At 36.0% G+C, this 23,555-nt stretch overlaps 1 protein-coding gene across 2 annotated transcripts in view; it reads right to left on the reverse strand.

The window, feature by feature from the left end:
- LOC105213620 (zinc finger protein 395) overlaps positions 1 to 23,555 on the reverse strand; it is a 268,922-nt gene that overhangs the window by 109,229 nt on the left and 136,138 nt on the right. For both annotated transcript variants that reach the window (XM_011186577.3, XM_011186576.3), the window contains exon 2: positions 354 to 535. In XM_011186577.3, coding sequence (XP_011184879.2) covers positions 354 to 535 — 182 coding nt within the window. The remainder of the gene's footprint in view (positions 1 to 353; positions 536 to 23,555) is intronic.

Raw genomic sequence — 23,555 nt, forward strand, 5'->3', positions numbered from 1 at the left:
TACACGTTCATATGCATGTATGTAGAGAACTGTATGCGCGTGCTTTGCAAGTGACTGGAAGGGGCAGCATGTGGCCCCATTTCGTCGGCAATGGAACGTTTGAAATTGCGCCAATTTCGTTTATGTTTCTCATGTTCATCATTTTTAGGTCATATTTGTGGAGTTATTGAAATAAAACATGTGGCTGTCTCGTTTCCAATGTGGAAATCAAAATATTTGCTGTTTCGATAGCGTGAAGAATTTAGTTTCCAAATTTATATTGAGAAATTATGCAAATATTTATTATATGTCTAAATCCTTTATTTTATTTAATTTTATATTTAATTTTTTATTATTGAATAATGAGTACTCACTTATTCTGCGGCGTTAAAGACATTGGCACCTCGATGCTGTGTGATGTTGTGCGGCGGCGATCGCCACCCATGTCGGCTAGTCGTGCGAAATCCGTGTCGCGTTCTTGATCAGCCAAACGTGCGGAGCGTCGCGATTCGAGCAGACGCACCTCTTCCAAACGTTTCTTCAGCTCAATGGGTTCCTGAGTATAGAGGTGAAAAAAATAAAAAATTATAACTTAAATTTATAAATATACTTTTAATACATTAAATTAAAAAATTGTGAGGTTTTGAAAAAAGTTTTATGAAATCATTACTTAAATTTGCAGGAATATCATAAAAATTGAATTTAAATAACAAATATACTCCATTTAGACTCAATTCAACAAAACCTTTTTTTTCGCAATTACGAGAAACTGTAGATTTACTTATGTACACATAACGCCCCCCGCGTTGTTTATAATAATTATGATAAAAATAAACATTTTACATTTAAATTTCACTGCTCAATTTAGGATTTCCCCTTTTTTAATTATTATTTATGAATAACGCTCAATTTGGCTCATGACTCACAGCACAAATTCAGTAGAAATTCAAGCGAATATTCATGTGCAGTTGAACTCACTTCTTTTATTGAGAAATGATTTTGTAATTTATTTAAAATGATAAACAAAGTGAAAATTTGAAGAACAAAGTGTTTGCTGATACCATTGCTGGAATTATGGCTTAAAATCACAATCTTAGCTTATGCACCTTGACCTATTTACATAGTGTGTATCTACTTAGTGGCCATATACAGTGCAAATACACAATATGTATGGATATATATGTGTGTGTTTGTGTGTGCATATGTAATAGAAGTAAATATTTCACAGTGCGCAACTCCAACTGGAAAAATGATATATACACCAGGAATTTGTGACGAAAAAGTATTGCAGTTAATAATTTTATTTTATACCTTTGGGTTTTTTATTATGCCGAAATTTTTGTTAAATTCATATGGAATAATTCATTTACATAGAATAAATATGAAAATTTTATATTAAGTTTCAAGCGAAAATAATTGGTTCACCAGTTAAAACTGTCCGTGGAGTATTTGTGTCATTGGGTTTATATTAGAAAAGAATCACTTTAGTTTCATAGGTCGATAGAGAAACGCTTTTTAATGAAATAAAAACTTAAAAGGTTGACTGAATTCTCTAAAGCAAACTTTTAATCAAACACCAAAAAATTATAAAACCAAAAACATTTTTCTGATTCAAAATATGGTTTCAAGAGCTTAATCAAATATTGAAAGTGCGAATTAAAAAAAAAAATAATATTTATTTATACCAAATTTATTAAATTAAACTAAATTAATTAAATTTTCCATCTCCCACGCACTGTAGAATTCGAGGCATACATTTAAAATATTTTGCAAGTGAAGTACCGAAATCAAGCTCACCTTTGTAGCAGCCAGTAGGAGCGGTGCTTAAAAACCACACACAATCTTATTTATTACGTTTATGTTTTTAAAATATTTTTGTTAATTTCTGGTGTTTTGCTTGAATTTCACTGTTGTTTTGTATTTATTTCAATAAATATTTCGCTTCACTTATATTGATTTCACTTGAAGCATATTCACACTTTTGCTGCGTTTGCTTGAATTTCGTTTGTGTTGCACAGTGTAATATGCAAAACTAATTTTTAAATTTTTACGATTTTTTATTTCAACACTTTAGTTTCTTTTTGTTGTTTGGTGTATTTGTCTTTTACATTGAATTTTGAATTATGCAATTACGCAATATTGCTATTTGTTGTTGTTGTTGTTGTTTATTGCAAATTAGTTGGCCTTAAAAAATAAATACTGTTACAATGTCACATTGCAAATGTGGCGCGGTGGAATTTCGCTTCTGATCAAAATCAAAATCAAAATTCTGCGCCACACAAATTCACAAAAAAAAAAATGTTTGTATGTATGCATGTTGTTGCGAATTGTTGCAGCGATTTGTGTTGTTGTCGTGATTGCTGCAGCGTTTCGCATTAATTTAATTTTAAATAATTTTCGCAATTTCTTCGACGCTCTTTTTTCATGATTTTATTTTATTTTTTTCGCTTTGCGTTCAAATAAATTGCGTGCAATTAAGTTTCACCACAACAAAAACAACACTGACGCACCAATTTAAAAACAAAATTTTACACTCAAATAAATATGAGTGTGTGTGTGTGCAATATTTTGCGTGAAATCTATGGCTGCGTGAGTACGCGTGCAGTTGTTGTTGTTGTTATTTTTTGCTTAACGGCTTGCTAGCTGCACTTGTCTGCGCTGTTGCCTATTGGCAATGCCAGCAGAATAGGCAAACGGAACCGTGTCAGCCGAGAAGTGGCACACAGACAGACGAAAAAGGTGCACGCACGCACACAAACGCACATACACTGTTTTGTGGTATGTGTGTGGCAATGCAATGGCCGGTGCGCATGCAAGCGAGTTGGCCAAGAAAAAATCGAAATCAGCCACAAACTGTTGCCTATGCGGCGCAGGCTAACTTGCCAGGCAAAGCAAGCAATATGAGGTGCACACGCACACACACTCATACACGCATACGTAAGTATGTGAGCAGTTTGAAGACACGCACTTGTAGTTGGTTGGTTAGTTCTTGGTGCTTTGTGGCGAGTGTCGCCTTAGCCTTTTCGAACGCATGTATGAGTGTGTGTGTGTGCGTGCGCCTTTTAATTGGCACAAAACACCGGCCGGTAAATGACAGCGACGAATTGCCGCGCCTGTTCTCGTGTATGTGCGTGCGATTTGCATTGCCCGCTGGTTGGTGTTGTTGAGTGCGTCAGCGTTGCGTGGTCGCTTTAGCCGCTTGAATGCCATGTATTTTCGGGCGGCCACCAGCAGCTCTCTAGCTGACACGGTCGTGTGTGCCATTGGCCATTTTTCATTTCGCGCTTTTGTTGCTGTTGTTGTTGAAAAGTTATTTTTACGTCGCACTTGTAACCATAAAATTAGGGTAAACGGCGCCATCAATCAATTTTTCTACATATTTGGTGTTTGCATATTTGTAAAAATTTATTTATAAATGTAAATCTGTTGTTTAAAATAAAATGTTACCGTAATTAAAGCGGATTTGAGTTGTTTTTGTAGATGCGTAATAAATTAAAGAAAATTCAAAATATTTGGCGAATATTTTTTACTAAAATAACTACATTCTCCAAGTAAATATTTTTATAGTCAATCTAATTTTTTTTTTTTTGCAATTTGTGAGCTAGTTTAAATTTCTTTTTCAAAGATATTTTATTAAATAAATATTTCCGATTCAATTTTTTTAGACCGATAAAATATGTATTTTTTTTAATAAAAGATATCAATTTTTATTTTTATATCTTTTATTTTTATTTTAAGCGATTTATTTTCTTTGCTATTTAATTGTTTTCCTTTTTTTAAGAAATTCTACAAATATTTTGACACAAATCTGCATGAAAACACCGAAATCGGTTTTTGCGCTTAAACAATGTAAATTCTTGTTTAATTTAGTTGTTTAGTAGTTAGTTAAATTACAAAATGGAGTTTGTTTTGAAATTATTGACACTTTTTAACAAGCTAATATGTTTTTGTTGCATTTTAGCATTGAGTTTTTTGGTAAAACTGCTATTGAGAAAAAATAAAGATATTTGAATTTTGACTGGGGTTTTAATGCATACAAACATGAATCTTCTTCATGTTTATTTTATAACAATTTGGTCACGCTCCGTAATTCATTTTCTTTTATTTTTATTATTTTTTTTTTTATTACTCATTTAGTTAAAGGGTTTTAACATTATATTTGCGTATAAAATCGAGTGTTCACTATAATTTTTGCACAAAGTATTTTCAAATTTCATAAACAATTTTTTAATTTCAGATTTTTATTAAATATCAACTTTCGAATTCATTTTATTTTAATTTTTCTGCGCACTTAAATAGTTTTTATTTCACTTGCATCACTTTGCAGTCATTTTTAAGTCATTTTTAATATTTGCCACCGTCTTCCACATTTTTTACAAACAGTTTCACTTAAATTTCTGCACTGTGTATTCACTAAATTTTTTTAAAAAATTTTCTACCTTCTTGTAGCACATAAAATTCACATTGGAATTATTTTTGCGATTTCTGCAATATATTTTTCACACAAATGGTCAGCATACGGTTGCATCACACACTGCCGCGAGTCACTTTAGCACTGGCACAGGTGTTGATTTTAGTTAAATGACTGAATGTCGGTTGTCGACTGCGTCACAAGTGTCAATTGGCCCACTGGTTGTGACAGCACCAAGTGTTTTAGTCTTCTAAAATATTTTAGAATATTTGCCTTGCGACTTTGCGGCTTTATATGTATTTTTGAATTGATTTTCTGCGTTGCCGCTTTTCGAATTTGATTTTCCGATTCGCTTAGGATTTTCCTCAAACAGCGCGTTTTATTTACATTTATGGCTTTACTCGCGTACGGTCAAAATGCAACTACCACAAGTGTCTGCTCGCTGGCGCAAAACAACCAGCCACCAGCCAGTTAGCTCGCTGCTAGCTAGTCTATCGACGGCGCAAGCATTGGCCGCACGAGTCGTAAGCAGCTTTGACGCTTCGTTCTTTGCAAAAAGCAGAAAACCCAAAAAAAAAAATGTATACAAACGAAAACGCAGTTAATGAAAGCGTTAAAAGCACAAAACACTCACGCTCACGTTAGCGCTCTCGCATAGCGCTTATACTCACTCGTATTGCGTTGATTACGCTCTGAAACTTTTGGTTTCCTTTTAACAGTAGCGCGTTGAAGCACATAGATACTATATAGCCGCGTGTATGTATCGGTGCGCACCCGACGGTCGTGTGTGAAAACTCACTTTATTTCCAATTCTGCTGCGTTTTCTCGATTTTAGCGACGTAGCGGCTTTGACGTGTTGACGATTCGCGCGCGCATTCAAGAATGATTCTTTGAAGCCACCGAAAGTCAACCAGCAGCTGGTGGTGGCTGTTGGCAGCAACTTGTTTCGGGATTTATATCAATCGGAATTGCCAACGCTACGCTCGTGAGTGCTCTGCTGCCGCTCTCGTTGTGAGATTGTAAACAGCAGCGCTTGTTTCGTTTCGTCATTCCGTCGCTCGCATGTTTCATTTCAGTCGTCTTCACCTTGGACCGGCGCGTTTTGACTCCAACAATTTGTGCGCTCTTACCGTATCTAATCAGCAGCGCGCTGCCACCGCTGTTAGAGCAGCGATAACATTTTCGCTGAGTTGAGCGCCCAGAACCCAACCACCACCAGCGTCAACCAAGGCGCGCGCTCTCGGAAAATGCTGCTGGCAGCATTGTTGACGCTGACGTGCAAGGTAGCACCATGTATAGATATTTTCGCTGGTTTGTTTTTATTCCGTCATTTGTATCGCTCCGAGTGCTGAGCGGTGCGGCGCGCTGTAGCGCTCTCCGTTTATTTTCTTTTATTTTCTTTGACGACTTGTTACGTCGTTTGTTTAACACGCTCTTTGTTGTGTTTTTGTAGAGCGTTTGACTTTCTTTGTTTTCATGCTCGGCGCTCACTGTTATTTTGTTTTCGGAGTTCGAATTCGGTGCGGGAGTTCCTAACAGACGAGTATTTGTTTACGTAAGCTACTTGTTTTGCAGCGCACAGAACATATATAATATATACATATGAACGTGCTCAAATAAATATATATTATTTTAGTAGAGCGCGCTACTTCCGCACAGGTAACTGCGACCCACTCTTACCCCACAACAGAATAGATGTCATACATATCTGAGTTGAACTTTTCTATAAAGTAGTTGATAAACAAACCTTCATATGTATGTGTAAAAAATTTTACAAAAACAAATACACATACAATCTCACTTGCTTTCGTCTGCGGCCAAAAAGAGAATTTCATCACAAAAGCGTTTTAAGAGCAACTTGTAACATTCGAAAGTGAAATTTGAGCGTAATGGTACACAGTAACAACCACATGCCGTCATTGTAGCATCACAGCGTCGTCTACTCTCGCCCCAAACCACTTGAACAACCGGCTAATTATGAAAGAAAATAGAAATAGAAATCTAAGCATAATAGGTAAATATTATCTAAAGCCGCTCGGCAAAATGCCGGGAATAACACAAAAGCCGAATAGGCGACAAACAAACAAGCAAGTAAACGGGCAGCAATAAACCATTTAAGCGTTTGTTGTTGTGCGCGTTTGTGAAACGCTAAACGACGACTTTGCTGGCAATCATTTGCGCTGCATTGCTGCTGGTGGCCACAAACAAAATACAAATTATACATGCATACAGGCACATATATATGTATATATATATATGTATGTTCGCCTAGATGCTGTGACGCTTCTTGCCATGCATTCGGTTTGTGTGTCTCGAGATGTTTTTAAAGCTGTAAAAATTTATGAAGCACTTATTCGTTTATAGCTTCGCAAGTCACTGACATAGAAATACAAATGTACCCATATGTATGTATGTATGTATGAAAATGTGTATGTATGTTCTTCGTTGTATTTACTTGTGAATGTGCACATTTTCGCCTACTTAAATACAACACATTACTTTTACTGTGCGCACATAAATTCACGGCCACGCCCACCCACTCGCTTACATTCTTGCGCCCCCTGTACATATATATATTGGCATGTGCGTGTATGAGTGTTTGTGCATTGCCACTTATAAAATTTGGCACGAGCTCAATCATTATTATTTTATGCTTCGAATGTGGGAGCAAACGATATGTTTTCATTTTCATTTTTCCTTTCGATTTCATTCTCAGCTACTACACACACATACATATACAATGAAGTGTATTTATGTATGTAAATTTAGCGCATAAAACTTTGGAATAGACCTCTTCGTGTATAGGTGTAGATAGATATATATATTTAGTCAATATATGATTCACTGGAAGAATATGTGGACTTATAAATACATAAATACATTTTAGATATTTACAAGTGTTTGATGTTGGTGCGGTGTTGCCTGGTCACCTGTTGCTCACGGCATATTTTTAGCAATGGCCAGTGTGAAATCAGTGAAAAGCTCAAAAAGGTGATGTATTTGAAACTGTGAGCATATGTATTTTTAGATCCTCAAAAACGTACCACATATATTTAAAAATACGTATGTTTTTACGTTTGTATGTTTGTATGTTGTGATGCTGTTTAAGAATTACTAAAGCCTAAATCTAATATGGATACTATTGTAATTGGTTTTAAATATTTTATTATGGTGGAACAGCTATAAGCGGTTACATTTAGTTAGAATTTTTACGAAGGCTTCTGAACTATATTTTCTAATGCATAATCCAAGCCTTTTTATTACCCATAAAAATTATTTTTTTTTACACACGATTTTAGGCCCAATGGCAAAAAAGTTATTTTTTTTAGAAGCCATCGTTTTGGAAAAAAATGTTGCGTATTCCTTTGATTAATTACAGGATTATACATTACTCCAACAATATCAGTTTGATTTCTTCATTTGATATAATTCACTTCCGAGATATAGTGGTCACCGCAAAACGCAATTTTGGGAGGGTTTCTTGGAGATCTGCTGTATCAGCTTCATATATTGTTATTTTTACAAATAAAAATTATTCAATTCTCTTCAAAGTAACCACGTGTACAAATTCTTAGAATAATAAATTAGCAGTTTTCTGAGGAACAATTTTTGAAAATCATTATGGAGTGATTGTTTTGGCGTGGATTCAAACCGCTACCAGATTACATTTTAAGAGACAAATTAAGTTTTTTGCAAACATAGAAATAATTCAAAACCCAGAAAAGTATGAAATTATTACGGTTTGTGTTAGTAAACTATTGGGAAAAAAGATCTGTAATACTAAGCAAAAAGAGAATTTATCGAATCGAGAATATATCGTAAAGTCAGACATCGCACTCGTAATCTTCCAAATCTGCTTAATATTTATCTTCACAGCAAGGTCTCTAAATAATGATTTGTCAATCGGAACAAAAATCGTATTTACTTTTCATTAAAATTATTTTCAGCTACATGTTATATATCGCATTAATTAGTACAATTTGTTATTTCTTGTTTCATTTAGGCTTTGTGATTAATGAATGCTAATTTCTATTTATTGCTTTATGGTTAATTGTAGGCTTGTGATGTTGTTGTATTTACAAAACACTGCATATTAACTGCTATATTAGCTCTCACATTTATTTATTTATAAATGCATAAATTTACATAAATATACAAATATTTCTTTTTATAAAAATTTATAAAAAATTTATAAAAAAAAAATATTTCCAAATGCGCTCAAAGCGAATTAATCACCACATTTATGAATTCAAAAGTTGTTAGGCTAAAATAACCTTTTTCATCTACAGTTTTGACTTTAATATCAACACCTTTTGTCCAACTGCTTATTTCGTTTAAATGTGATTTTGAAGAAAAACTATTTCATTTACATGAAATCAGCATAAACCGCGAGCTGCTTAGATATTTACGCAATTGTGCTGTTGTTGTGGCTGTCGAGTGGCACTATGCGACGTTATGCTAATTTGTGGGTCTCGTCGAGTTAACCTTGATTAATGGTTGGTCGTGTATGTGCGTGTATGCGTGTGTGCAATGAAGTGTTTACGTTTCGCTGCTTGAATTGATTGCCTCAACAGCTTAAACGACGCAAACGTCACTTATATGTCACCTCAAAGTACCGGTTTTGTTGAGGCTATTTTAATTAGCCGATAGTCTGTGGTCACTATGCATTATCATATACATAGATATGTATGCTCAAGCTCATAAGTGCACACATACAAATATGTATGAATGTAGGTATTTATGTATGTATTTATTGTATAAAGGTATCAACTGTTTCCTTGTAATTGTGTTCAGTATGTAACAGCTGATTACTGCTGATAATTAGTGTTCGCTCAAAGGCCATATTTGAGTTATACAGTTGCACTCACAAGTAATCAGACAATTATGAATATTTTTTTAATGAAGCAAATTTGCTCGAATTCTTTATATTGTTCGGAATTGAAATATTTATTTTTGTATAATATTTGTTGTTGTGTTTTTATATTATAGTATTATAGTTTTTTTCACATAACGGTTGTTTGTAAGTCATAAATCTTAACGAGTTAGACTTGTTTTTTTTTGCATTAAAATTTAATAATATTTTATTAAGTTGCTTTTTCGCTTTATCCCTTTTTTAATTAAGTCAATTAGTAGTTCAATTAGCTGAAATAATTAACTTTCCAATAGAGAAGTCGGTTTGAGTACATATAGATTGAATTAACTAATTGAGAAAATATAAAATTAATGCATTTGAGTAAATATGCTTCTATGGTTCAACAGTAAGATATTTCAAATGTTCTGCTCAAATTGAGTTTGACTTTTTATTAATAACTCGATAAAATTGCTTTGCAAACTCTTTCAAATTTTGTAGAAGTTGTCTGTAAAATCATCATTCAACAATGGCCTTCTTTTTGACTGAATTTTGGTTTTTTAAATAAGTTTTCAAATTTGAGTTTCAAAAAGTCTTTAATTAAGTCAATTATCCAACTTATGGGACTGTCTGCAACTATTTTCATTACTGAAATTCGCACAAAGAGCTATATTTGAAGCAGATTATTAGATTTATTGTTGTTTTTTTTATGCGACATGGGCTCTTTAAAACCAATCATTTGGTGGAGACACTGTGTAGTGTAAAACTAAATAGTGTCGGAGCTGCCACATAATTTTGACAAAAACTTTTTTTCAAGGCCGAAGAATTACAAAATATCACAACTTCGTCGAATCAATCACATATAAAAACTATGAAACTATGCATAGTTTTGTTGGCTCACCGCAAACAGCATAAAAACTGATAAGACTTACTAACGTCAGATCAGTCTGTTATACGCACGGAAACTTCGAACTGTTTCCCACACATTCCGTCAACTGATATGGAGACGGTAGGGTAGACAACATTGACCGTGATTGAAGCGTTTTGTAAGTGCGTGTATCTATATGCCACCTCCATGATTGGGTTTATCTGCTTGGTGTGAACCACAAAACAGTTAACCACCAGCATTTGGTCGAGGCAAGATAGTAGTTAATGTCACAAAAAGTGCATGCCTGTGAAAACAAAAAATTGTTCAACTAATCGGCTTGTCCAACACAGCGCACCCGGAAATTGATAAGCGCAGTCAGCGCATGAAAGCCACAGCTGGCACTATTATTGTCACATCACATCATCATTGCGATTTCGACCAAATAAGACAAACACTTATCCAAGTGTGGTGAATGGAAGTCGAAAAAGTGTACGCGGGCGTTGCCAGCTGATTGCAAAATGTTTTGCTGCTCCAATTCGAACGCATTCGCCGTTTTTGTAAACTAGCAGAGCGCGTGCGCAAAGTTACAAATTTATTGAATTTATCGGCTCTTTGCTCAGCGCCATTTGTTAAGCTCGTGTTGTACATGTGTAGATGTTGACACGCGCGCGCGTTCTGTCGTCCCAATTTGGGTTACTTGTTTTTGCCACTGCAGCGGCTTAAGTTTTGACTTTTGCGTGCTTTCAACGCACACATAATTAATTGCCAATTGGCATTGTATTGGCATATTTGTAATGTATATGTACATATGTACATTTGTTGATTTAGGAGTTAATATGGACCCTAAACTAAATTTTAATTCTCATGTAAATTCAATTGTCTTAAAAGCTAAAGGTGCTCTTAGCTTTGTTAAACGTTGGTCTAAAGAATTTAGTGATCCGTATATTACTAAAATTCTTTTTACAACATTGGTAAGGCCTATATTGGAGTATGGTTCTGTGGTATGGAATCCTTGCTATCAATCCCATTCTGATAAGCTTGAGTCCGTTCAAAAACAATTTTTACTTTTTGGTTTAGGCTACTTATATTGGGATTCAAGAATGAATCTTCCCCCGTATACTTGTCGTTTAAAACTTATAAATCTTCCCACACTCCCTAGTCGCAAAGAAATGTTAGGTAAAATATTCCTAGTAAAACTTCTGAATGGTTTAGTTTGTAGTTCATTCCTTTTGTCTGATATTAAGTTTAATGTCCCATTGAGTTCATCCAGGCAGTTTAGACCATTATTTCTAAAATCTTCTAGAACAAATTTTTAGTTAAATGAACCATTCTGCCGAATATGTCATGATTTTAATTCGCATTCCAGCACATTTGATCCATCTGACTCAATATTTAGCATAAAAAAAAACTATTTTGTCTTCTCTTAATAAGTAATATTCAGAAATTTTTAACTTTTTGTTTTTATAAATTTTTAATTCTCAGCAGTTGAAATGTTTGTTTCTGTAGCTGAGCAGTTTGAGAACCGGACGCTTAAAAATCTCGTGCCTTTCTAGACTCGGCAAATTCCGCTCGTATGCGGACTGCGCCCCACGCGTCGGTTGGGCGGGAGGAGGGTAATCGTTTGGGTTAATAATACATACTGAAAGAATATAGCATATGTTAGTCCACAACCATTTGCAGGTGCTCGTGATTCGACGATGATAAGAAATGCATTCAGTTTCATCGTGAGGCCTTCTATCATATCTTAATTGTGAAACGATTAATAAACAATTTAATGCACACAAATTCGGTCTCGATTATACCAGCACTTGCCTACGAGTAACTTTTCTTCGGCACACTTCCTGTACTGATTACTCATCCATAGCTGTGAATCTGAACAAAAATATAAAACCAAATAATTAAAAACACCACAATCTTGAGTAAACTGTAATGCTTTTCCCACCTAACTAGTGGCAACATGCTGGCGAGTAACGAGCAACTAAATGCTCAGGCGCAGCAAAGAGCCAACGGCAGCGACTGTCTGATCACCAGCTCGTGTCAGGCAAATAGCTGATCGACACGTGCAGCGAACCGATTGATCGATGTGCGGCCGAAACGTGACCAACGCAGTAACGCTGGAACCCCAAGAGATAAGCCAACGGATATAGCACACAATTCCATAAATAAATGCACATATCTATGCATGTAAACATTGAATAGTCTCCGAAAAAATAAAGAAAGATTAGACATTCAATTTAATAAGTAGCAATCAAATGCATTACTGCATTACACATACATGCACATATAAATAGGTAGATATGTATATCTGCATGTATAAAGAAACAAACAATTGCGCTGCAGCGTAAGGTTCAAGCTCGATAGCGAAAATGCTGACGGTGGGCAATTGGAGTAAGTGGAGTGCGCTGCCGTTACTCTCACTTTCCTGACGCGGCGTGACGCATGGAAATACCAAAGGCCAGCATAAATATCATAGAACAATAGCAGCGTTTATGTAGGCGCACACACATGGACGCATGCATTTGTCAGCCGCTGAGTCATAGGCGGTTGGCGGTGAGCTGGAGTGCTCGAGTGTCGGAGTGCAAAGGCGCATTCGCTGGGCAACTCGATCGCGGCGTGCTGATTGTTCGATATGTGCCATTGGTAACAAAATACACACCTACATAAGACACATATGAATGTATGTGTGCACTATGTGCTATCTGAAATTATAAATATCAGTTCAATTGGGTGGACCAGGTGTGTGATCATTGTTTTATTTACTACATGTTCGCGTTCCATTCGACTATCGCAGATAACATTTGTCAGATCAGTTTCAACTTTGAAGCTGTATTGCTTCTAAGAAATCGCTCCTAAAAATTTTGAATTGTTTAAGCGTGTTTCATAATATGCAAAATCCTTCAGTTGAGTAAAATATTTCATCCACTTAATATTTTACTTCCTCATATACGAGTATTATTCATTTTCGCAACATGTTTAATGAAAGACGTGTGTCTTGGCTGTACATAGATATGATAATGATAGAGTTATTGTACATATCTTCAATCTTAATAAAATGGAAACGGCTTGGTAAACTTTTTTAGTCATGGGAGCCAAAAATTGTGAAACAACGGTTAATCCAAGATAACAGAGCTTATTTTATACATATATGTAGATAGAACAGTATATTTTTAGACCGAACTCATCCATGCTAACAACATTTAGTGAAATATAGAATAATTTTTCAAAATAAAAACTTCCCAGTATAATTTATATTTTCTTTAACTCTTTCGTAACTTCCTGTCAAATTCTTGACTGTTTCTTTTCTACTTTTCTCATAAAATTTCAAGGTTGTGGCTTGCAATATTTTAACTATTTTAATATGATTCATCTGTTACTTCTAAAATCACTGAATTAATTATTATCTATTGTTCAGTTAAAGTGTTCGAAAGGCGCTGAGAACTCTGTTATTTATGAGCAAAGAGCTTTCTTTGTTTTGTTATGAACGGAATGTTATATTTATGTTATGTAAGTCAGCTGTTTTATATTTAGTTTGAAAGCAAAAATTCATAAATATAAATCATCATAAACTAAATTTGTTGATTTTTGCTAAAAATGTGTAAATATTTCCAAGATAAATGCACAGTTTGCTTCCTGTATATAAAATATTGGCATGCATTAAATGTATAGTATATATATATATATATATATATATAGAACTGGAAACATATTTATATTTAATGATGTAAAAATATGTTATATAGTAGAAATAAATATAAATATTTTATGTTTATTGTCTTTTAATAGCAACAAATTAGATTGAGAAAGCTGCTGAAGATATAAGATTTCGCCATAGAAATAAAGAAATTTGTTTAAATATTTTCATTAGGAGTCCCTGTGTAAACAACAGCTTCTAGATGATACATCTGTCGTTTTGGCCAGATTTGCAGATTTCCATAGCATGTTGGGTTATTACTTGAAAACTTCCGTCTCCAGATTTCAGTAAAAATTTGACATGCACTTAATTCGATCATACTTCAGCATGATCTACTTTTCAATTTTATGGAACGGGTGATCCAAGTAGAGGTAACCCAAGTATACGTAACCGTCAATGGCAACCGTTATCGCGCAATGATAACCGACTATTTGTTGCCTGAAATTGAAGCTTGTGATCTTGACGACAACAACAAAACGGCGCCACTTCCAACACATCGCATCAATCAATGGATACTCAATGGTACTCAATGGTTGGATCATATGTAGGGATGCAAACATCGTGAAATGAAAAATCGATGGTTCGATGTATCGATGTTTCTTCAAAACCCATCGAAATCAAAAACATCGGCCATTAAAACATCGATACATCGAAACATCGATGTATTTTTGAACTTTTTTAACTTATTTTAAATTTAGTGTGAAAAGCTAAGGGATACAGAAGCAGAAGCATAAATAAATGAAATGTAGTACGTCTTAAGTTGGTACATTTTATTTCACTTAGCAATATATGTCTGTTAAAGTTTTTTCTCAATAAGTAACAGAATTTCAAAACAACGACATAGAAAGTTTTTCATTGTCATTTCTTTTCGATTTTACTTCTGCGTGATAGTTACCCTGGGTTTAGAAAACGATCGTTTACTCGGCACTGAAGTGGCCACAATGTGTAAATATTAATAAGCATATTTATACAACTCCGGAAACACAATATTCATGTCAACCCAAACGTTATTGGCTTCTGATTGGTAGGGATAACAGCCGAGATACACTTTCCAACCAACCTTCCGTACCTGTAATTATAGATAAATTTGACAGCTTACACTTCACCTTTTGGTGGACCAAATGTTTATTCTGGTTCCAAATATTAAACGAGTATTCTGTTTCACACTAATCCGAAGATTCCGTTGTAACAGCACGATTCTTTGAATTTATGAAGCAAAGAAAAATTATTTCTTTTAGCCATAGCATCTTTAAAATTTAATTAATTTGAATATCTGATCTAATGCAGAAGCCTACGCCAGAATTAAATTGTATAAATAAATCATAAAAGTAACAGCAGTATTGTCCAAGCGCACATTCCCTTAACGAATTCTCCGTATTTTACAAAAATCGAATTCCAATGTAATAAAGCGTATCCAAATAGAGGGTTTCGGGTTAATATCCAAAAAAGTGTGATGTACAATTTTTATATAAAACATCGGCGTAAAACATCGTTGAAAGTGACATCGATGCATCGATGTTTTAAGATTCGAGACATCGATGCCTAACATCGATGCTTTTTAACGAAAACATCGATGTTTCAAAAACATCGATACATCGTTTGCATCCCTAATCATCTGAGACGTAGCCGTGACCAACATTTGAAGGAAATAATCTTTAAAAAATACATGGCAAAACATGTTCTTTCGAATAATAATAAATATTCCATGTTAAAATTAAATGTTCGATGTTTTTTTTCTTTTAAAAATTAGGGAACCTCGAAATGGATCACCCCTTAGAAATGTTAAATGTTTGGATGAAGGATCTTGACGACGAATTACCCGCACATGTATGTACATACTTAAATATGAATTTACCACACATTTTTCGCTTTCAAGTGTATACGAGTATTTTGTTCAACGGCTTCTTGCATGTTATGGCCGAAATACGTGTTTTTATTTTTGTAATGTCTAACGAAATTTAATCCACTAAATGAAAGGTTCTTCTCAAAATAACACATATACATCATACACACGTCGGCATACGCAGAGAGGAGGTAGACAGCAGTCATCGACCGGTCAACGGCAACCGGCTCCGAAATACCATTCCATTTCACTAGGTTGCTTAATCAATCAAAGTTCTTTAACTTTTTGGCAATTTGGTCAATATCTACTTGAAGTCGATACGCAGAGTTGACGTAAAGACGCGCTCGAAAGTGATTAAAAGCATTCAAAGTATAATGAAATAGCCGCAGATGCGGATCGAAGTCAATGTAACATGGACGACAGCAGTCAACGCACTTTGCTTGCGTGTACCGTAAACCACCGACGGCCGCAGCGTTAAGGTTGCCCGAAAGACCTGAACTATTGACAAAAGTGGAAAGTGTGAATTACTGTTTCAAGACGAAAACGATCTTTCTTCCGTTGATTGGCACCGCAACTTGAGCTAGCCCGGCAGCTATGTGTGTTGTCACAAGCACATATCATATGTATCATTTGTGTGGCCAGTATTCTCTTCGGCTTACTCACTGCCTTTGGATTGCCTCCGAATTTATTGTTGCTACCCAAAGCATTGAAAAGTGCCGTTAGCTTTTTTTGAGTACATCACTGCCCATTACCAATCGCCAATTGTTTGTAAACTGACAGCGTACACAAAGCTGAGACAAAGGCAAGACGAAGTGAGTCTCGTTAGCTTCGGAAATTGAGTGACGTGCTTGGGCTCCAAAGGCAGTAAAACAGTTGTTAGGCGAAGGTGAAATGAGGTATTTCACAAGCAAATTAAATTTGAAAATTCTCTGCTGCTCACATTTTCGTATTGTCCTTCTTTACGCTATTCGTTCGCAGGTAGAATCGATTAAGAACGCTTTAATGCCGCACGTTGTGTGCCAATCAGCGCTCCACGGGCACTCAAGAAACCGTTCATCGAAGTGCGCGTAAAGCGAGTGCGGCAGGGTGGATGACGGGGTGGGAAGCTAAGCAAAACGTAGCTGAAAGTTGTGAATTTACGCTGTGATTAATCGCATTGAAATTCATTAAAAGCTGCATTAAAAGTAATGCCCAATGCTTAAGCGTGTGGCAAATGCGTTATTACTAAGCAACAGGTGCTAAGGAACAAAACGATACTGAGGGGAATTCAAAAAATTAACGCTCGAAGATGGCTAGATGCTCATTTAGTTGCAAATTTATTTATGTAAACTTAATTGAACTTTAATGTGAAAGCCAATTATGAATTATTAAGAAATAAGCTTTCTTCTTAAATACACTCAACCAATTTTCTATTTGTTGAAATTTAATAGAATCTTCTCCTGACGCCTTACAGCGAATCTAACCATGTTGCGCTCATTTTGAGTATGATGTAACCTTGAATTATGATAAATGATGTGGATATTGGGGAGTCAAAGAGATAACTGATATGAATCAAATAATCCGGTTTTGGTCAAATATAGGTTGAATAGGAGGACGCTTTAAATTATGGTTAATGAGATAAAAAGAACACATTTTGTTAAATTTTCCGCAAAACCGATTCTAAGAATTAAACATCAGCTGACTTGAAGTAGCTTCGATACTACTTAACAGAGCTGTACGGTTGAGGTTCACCATCCACTTTAAAAATAATGTTTGTAGTAGACAGTCGACAAATTAATAAAAAAAACTTTTGAATGAGTTGAGAAGGATAGTGCATCCATACTCACCTCACAACTACTTTAGAAAAGTAAAAAGTGAATCAAAAGCAAAGTAAAGATTTCAAAAGTCTAAAGTCTATGTTACAAAAGCAAATCAAACTTTTCCCTTAACGGCACTTAATGAACACCTTAACAACGTATACAACTATTCAACTTACAGTGATAGTTTCTAACTGCCAATCTAACATACATACACATACATATATATGTACAATGTGCATGAAAGTAAATAGCTTGAAGCCAACTTAGCGACCAACCCACCAAATAATGAGCCTATAAGTACATTTGTATGTTCACATTGGTTTTTCGTATTAGAAGTTTTCTTCCCATAGATGCTGAGCTAGACGATCCGACCCGGCATAAATACATAAGTATATGTATGTCTGTATACTTGCAACTTAGAGCATATGTAAAACATATATATTATGCATGCACTTAGCTGGTGAGTAGACTGCTATGAACTAATTCGTGTGCAGAACTGAGTCAGTGATGGTATACATAGATGCCTATATAATCATTGTATATAAGTACATATGAGAGTATATAGAAAGGAAACAGCTGAAAATTGATCTATAATTATACTATATAAGCTTGTTATGTTCATCATATTTTTAAATTTTTATACAAAAAACTTATTTTTAATAGCTTTGATTCACGTTGATTTATATTTATAGTCAGAGAAACCACTCTTAGAAGGTGGTTTCAGCAAGACAGAATTTCAAATCATACTGCGGATCTATCCATTTAGAGTCGCAAACAAAAGCTTTCGAGATGTCTGATGACAAAACAAAAGTAGCATTGACGAATTCCAGATTTGACTCTTGTTACCACAAAATTCCTTTTGTGAAACGGACCTCTGACGAGCATTTTATGAAATTATAACGTTCTTATGTTCATGATATTCATATGTATATATGATTTATTACATGATGTAAGTTTTATTGATTGAAAAAATATGATTTTTTTTTAATTTTTAACAGATAAATATATAAATATTATGAGATTCATATTTTCCAAACACAAACATATTCTAGCTTCAAGGAAACGAACTGGTTCATCAGATACCGAAATTTTCAAACTAAAAGCAAATTAGTTAGATATATACTAGTTCTAAGTCTAGTTCTAGTTCTAAAAATACCACACATATCTCTTTTGAAAATTTTAAAACTAGTATCTTAATATAGGAAGATTAAGATCGAGGCTACCAAATTAAAATTTTTATCAACTTCTTAAATCTAAAATTGATTTTGACCCATAAAATTTGACCCATCTTTTGAAAATTTTAAAACTAGTATCTTAATATAGGAAGATTAAGATCGAGGCTACCAAATTAAAATTTTTATCAACTTCTTAAATCTAAAATTGATTTTGACCCATAATAGTACTAGGTGAGAGCCTGGTGTATTTCAAATCTGAGAATTGACATTTCGTTGGAAAATAACAATAATATCAGTTGATTTCTGGTCCATATTAGATGTGAACCACTTCACCACTTTTACTGCTGGGTTCTGCATACGCTTACAAATTATAAAGAGTAACTTGATTGCAATAAAAACGGGGTAGCCTCATAAGCTTGGGAAAATTATTACAACAACAATAACAAAAATAATAGATGTAAACATAAAGAGAACACATAAAACAGCAACAACACATAGTAATAGCTGGGATGCATAGAGGAAAATAGGTTATTGGTAATCACCAAGTACATAAAATCACAACAACAAAAACGATAACAATTACAAAGAAGTTAAGTGCACACCACAACTCATAAGTCAATTACTCGCGTGAGTATGAACGTTTGATGAATATGACTGCATAAAGCGTATATCATAATAGCGTGGCAGCTTCCCGATTTTTATTGACTATCAAGTAGAAAACTTTATGATATGATCAAAATTGAAAATTAAAACAATTTTTACAATAAAAGTGCTATGCAAAGTAAAAGCAACTGATGTTGAACGCTCATAAAATGAAAAGTAAATAAATGAGTATTAAAAGCTTAGGATTTGTGCTTCGAAGAACTGAAAATATTTTTGGATGATATGAATGCTATTTCAGAGAATTAAAAAGATGTTTGAAATTTGATGGGTAGACGTCCAGAGCCTATGCATGATTTTATGAGAGATGGAGAGATCAACCAATCACATAGATCATTTGAAATGCCGGTCCCAGATGAGGAAACTCCAGACTTGCCAAAATACCGCACTCCGAATAGCCACAGGTTGCCTCTTGATGTCTCCGATCGAGCACCTAGAGTGAGCACTAGAGTGACCCTTGCGTAACTTCGTTCTGGATATTGTAGCAGACTTAACTCCTACCTATCCAGACTAGTCCCTGGCATTCTCAAAGAGTCCCCGCATGACACTAACCACCTCTTTGCATGCCCCTTAACCCTGGTGAGACACCCCTTTCCCTTTGGTCCGACCCTATCGAAACAGCTCGTATCCTGGGCCTTCCGTTAAATGACTTCGATGACAATTAGGCTGGGCTTGTCGTTTCAGGCAGGCTTGGGTAACCGCTACAACAACAACAATAATATCATCTGAAATGATGAAGGACTAAGAAAAATTAACTGATGCTGGTCGAATTGGAGTTAATAACTGGCATAGGAACTCTAAATTCTGACTCGTTAGTATAAAATACAAAGTTCTTGAAAGAGTTGCACTTTTACCCACGTTTAATGAGCTAATTTCAAAGAAAGTTGCATCGAAATCTTATTAGGATTTTTGGTTAATTGACGAAATCAGCCGTATTACTAACCTCAAAGTCTCTTGCTAGCTAAATTTAATATAAATCTGAGAAAGTCAGCTGCGTAGACCGCAAGAGTTGTCCCGGAAATCGATAAGCTCGATCAATAAGCTTGACGAACGCCAGAGGGACATGTCCAAGGCGAACGTCAAATGTGCAACAGCCGCAGCTGACATGTCACAATAGACGTAATATTTGTTCGGATACAAACCTGCATTGCCTTTTATGCTCAGCATTAGTTTGTATGTATGTAAATAGAGGCTTTGCTGGCTGGTGTACACCATAAGTTATGGTTTAACGATAGTCAAGGCATCTACAATGCTTGTGAGTCAACAGGGCTTGCAGGTGTGGCATGTCATTATTCTGGTGAGTTTTGTTCGCAATAGACTTGGCGCATGGCTCTGCGGTTTCACGCTGTCACTGTCGGAGCATAGTGATTGTTATGCGTTCGAAGCAGTAATGTATGGCACAACATAATAGTTACATAAATCCATATGTGTGCTTAGCGATTCAAGGTCTCGATTTGTGTACATACATAATAGAAAAAGTACAAGAACTACATACACTGTTCTTACTGTTGTTGTGTTGATAAATTGTAGCCAAGCAAAAATCAATTTATTTAATGGAGTAAGCCATTGCGGTGGCGAATTTAACAAAGTATATCTATGCACAGCGTATTTATAATTGCAAACTCGAGTTATGAGTTCGATTCCCAGGTGGTGAAAAAACAGCTGATGAAATTTGAACCTGATTGATTCCAATGACTATACACATATTTCTCGAACAGAATCCATACGTAATCTTTCTAGTGCAATCTGCTTCATATTTCGTTTACTTGGCTTACCAGATGTGACAATTTTTTTGTTTAGAACGCAAAAAGTTGTTGTCTTTTGATCGAGTGAAATTCGTTTTCGTTTTTGTTGTTCCCAATGAAGCCTCTTCTTTGGAATTATTGAGAATGTTTCAGAAATATTTGGAGAAACTTAGGATTTTGATTGACATGAGGGTCCTGCAATCTATATATTAGGTTGGCAAATATCTCCCTTCCGCCTTTTTGTCTTTTGAATGTCGCGGTTATGTATGTATAAAGCGCTACAGAGCTCGTATCTGACAATACTATACATCTTTGAAAGGTCTTGACATAACCTACTAATAGACGCTATGCATGATTAGTTTGGATATTGCGTTTTAAAGTTATACACGTGTAAACATGGAGTTCACTAACGCCGAAATTCGCGTTATTTTACAGTTTTCCTTCGTTAAAGCAAATCCGCTAGATAAACATTCCGTGAGATTAATGGTGTTTTGGGGATGCTACTCTATTATTTCGAACTGCGGAGAAATGGTTTCGACGATTCAGAGCGGGTGAAAACGACACCATGGATAAGCCAGCCGGCGGAAGACCTGTGACGACAAATCATAGAAAACATCTCGTCAGACCGGCATTGGGCATCTTGTGCAATCGACCAGGAGATGGGAGTCAGTCACCAGACCATTTTAAACCATCCGCAGAAGGCTGGATACACAAAAAAGTTTGATGTTTGGGCAAAAAAAACCTTCTGGATCGAATCAACGCCTGCGGTATGCTGCTGAAACGGAACGAACTCGACCTATTTTTGAAGCGGATGGTGACTGGCGACGCAAAATGGATCACATATCATATCAAGCGAAAACAGTCGTGGTCGAAGGCCGATGAATCGTCCCAAACAGAGGCCAAGCCGGGATTGACGGACGGAATGATTTGCTGTTTCTTTGGTGGGATTGGAAGGGAAGAGAATAATCCACTATGAAGCGGCCAGAATTTGCAGGGGAAGGGTGTAGTGACTCGTCAGAAGCTACGGGAGCTCGGATGGGAGGTTTTATCGCATCCACCATATAGCCCGGGCATAGTGCCAAGTGATTATCACCTGTTCCTCTCAAAGAGAACGCCCTTGGTGGTGTAAATTTGAACTCAAAAGAGGCTTATGAAAAGTGGCTGTACGAGTTCATTGCAAATAAGGAGGGGGTCTTCTACGAATGGTTTGTGATGAGAAAATTCTTATTCCAGTCAGCTAATTCATCAGATTTCACCGTCTCGGCACTGGAGACTTAGAGTCTTTGAGGAATTACGTTGGTATGCTTGAGCGACTAAACTATTTAAATGTCGATAAAATAATATTTAGGTATTATCATAATCTCTTATATCGGATTACTATAATATTAAACCTTTGAGGAACAGTTCGGCCAGATTCTGACAATAACTCTTTAATATCAGATCTGTACTGCCACTTAAGAACAAATTGTAAAAAAAATCAGTACATATGTACATCTATATCCCATGAATAAAAAATGATAAAAATATAAAACCATAATCGATTCGATCGGGGGATGGGGTCATATGTAGAAGTTCACGCAAGTGAGGAAAGTTTCTGATTGCCATTCACTTGGGAGTGGCCAGGAACGATTCTTTTGCATATGACTCAAGCAGCTCACGACTTCCGGTTTTAGACCAAGTATCCCCTGGGTAGCTAACAGACATCCGTTTGGAGGCGAGCTAAAGTGAGAAGGCGAAGCCCGCTTGTGCGGTTGTGCGTAGGGCTTGGGACCCACCACCTAAAAAAAAAAATCTCCCCAATGAAAACAAACACCGAGCCTCGGATGAGAAACCCCCCTTTTGATGACGACCCCTGCAAACGTACTAAGGATCATGATTTGAGGGCATGCACCTGGAATGTCCGGACTCTTAATTGGGAAGGTGCCTCTGCCCAGCTGGTTGATGTCCTCATACAACTAAAGGCTGACATCACCGCCGTCCAAGAAGTGCGATGGACGGGACAAGGACGGAAGAAGGTGGGTCCTTGTGACATCTACTACAGCGGCCATATAAAGAAGCGCAAATTCGGTGTTGGATTTGTGGTGGGAGAGAGACTACGTCGCCGAGTCCTGGCATTCACCCCGGTGGATGAACGTCTTGCCACAATCCGCATCAAAGCGAGGTTCTTCAACATATCGCTGATTTGCGCCCACGCCCCAACGGAAGAGAAGGACGATGTGACCAAAGATGCTTTCTATGAGCGCCTAGAACGCACTTATGAGCGCTGCCCCCGCCACGATGTCAAAATCGTGCTTGGCGATTTTAACGCCAGGGTGGGTAAAGAAGGTGTCTTTGGCACAACAGTCGGAAAATTCAACCTCCATGACGAAACATCGCCAAACGGCCTGAGGCTGATCGACTTCGCTGGGGCCCGAAATATGGTTGTATGTAGTACCAGATTCCAGCATAAAAAAATTCATCAAGCAACGTGGCTGTCCCCTGATCGAAACACGTGCAATCAAATCGATCACGTTGTGATAGACGGACGCTCCGAGG

Source organism: Zeugodacus cucurbitae, chromosome 2 (genome assembly GCF_028554725.1).
Source record: "Zeugodacus cucurbitae isolate PBARC_wt_2022May chromosome 2, idZeuCucr1.2, whole genome shotgun sequence".
In the NCBI taxonomy this organism is placed as follows: Eukaryota; Metazoa; Arthropoda; class Insecta; order Diptera; family Tephritidae; genus Zeugodacus; species Zeugodacus cucurbitae.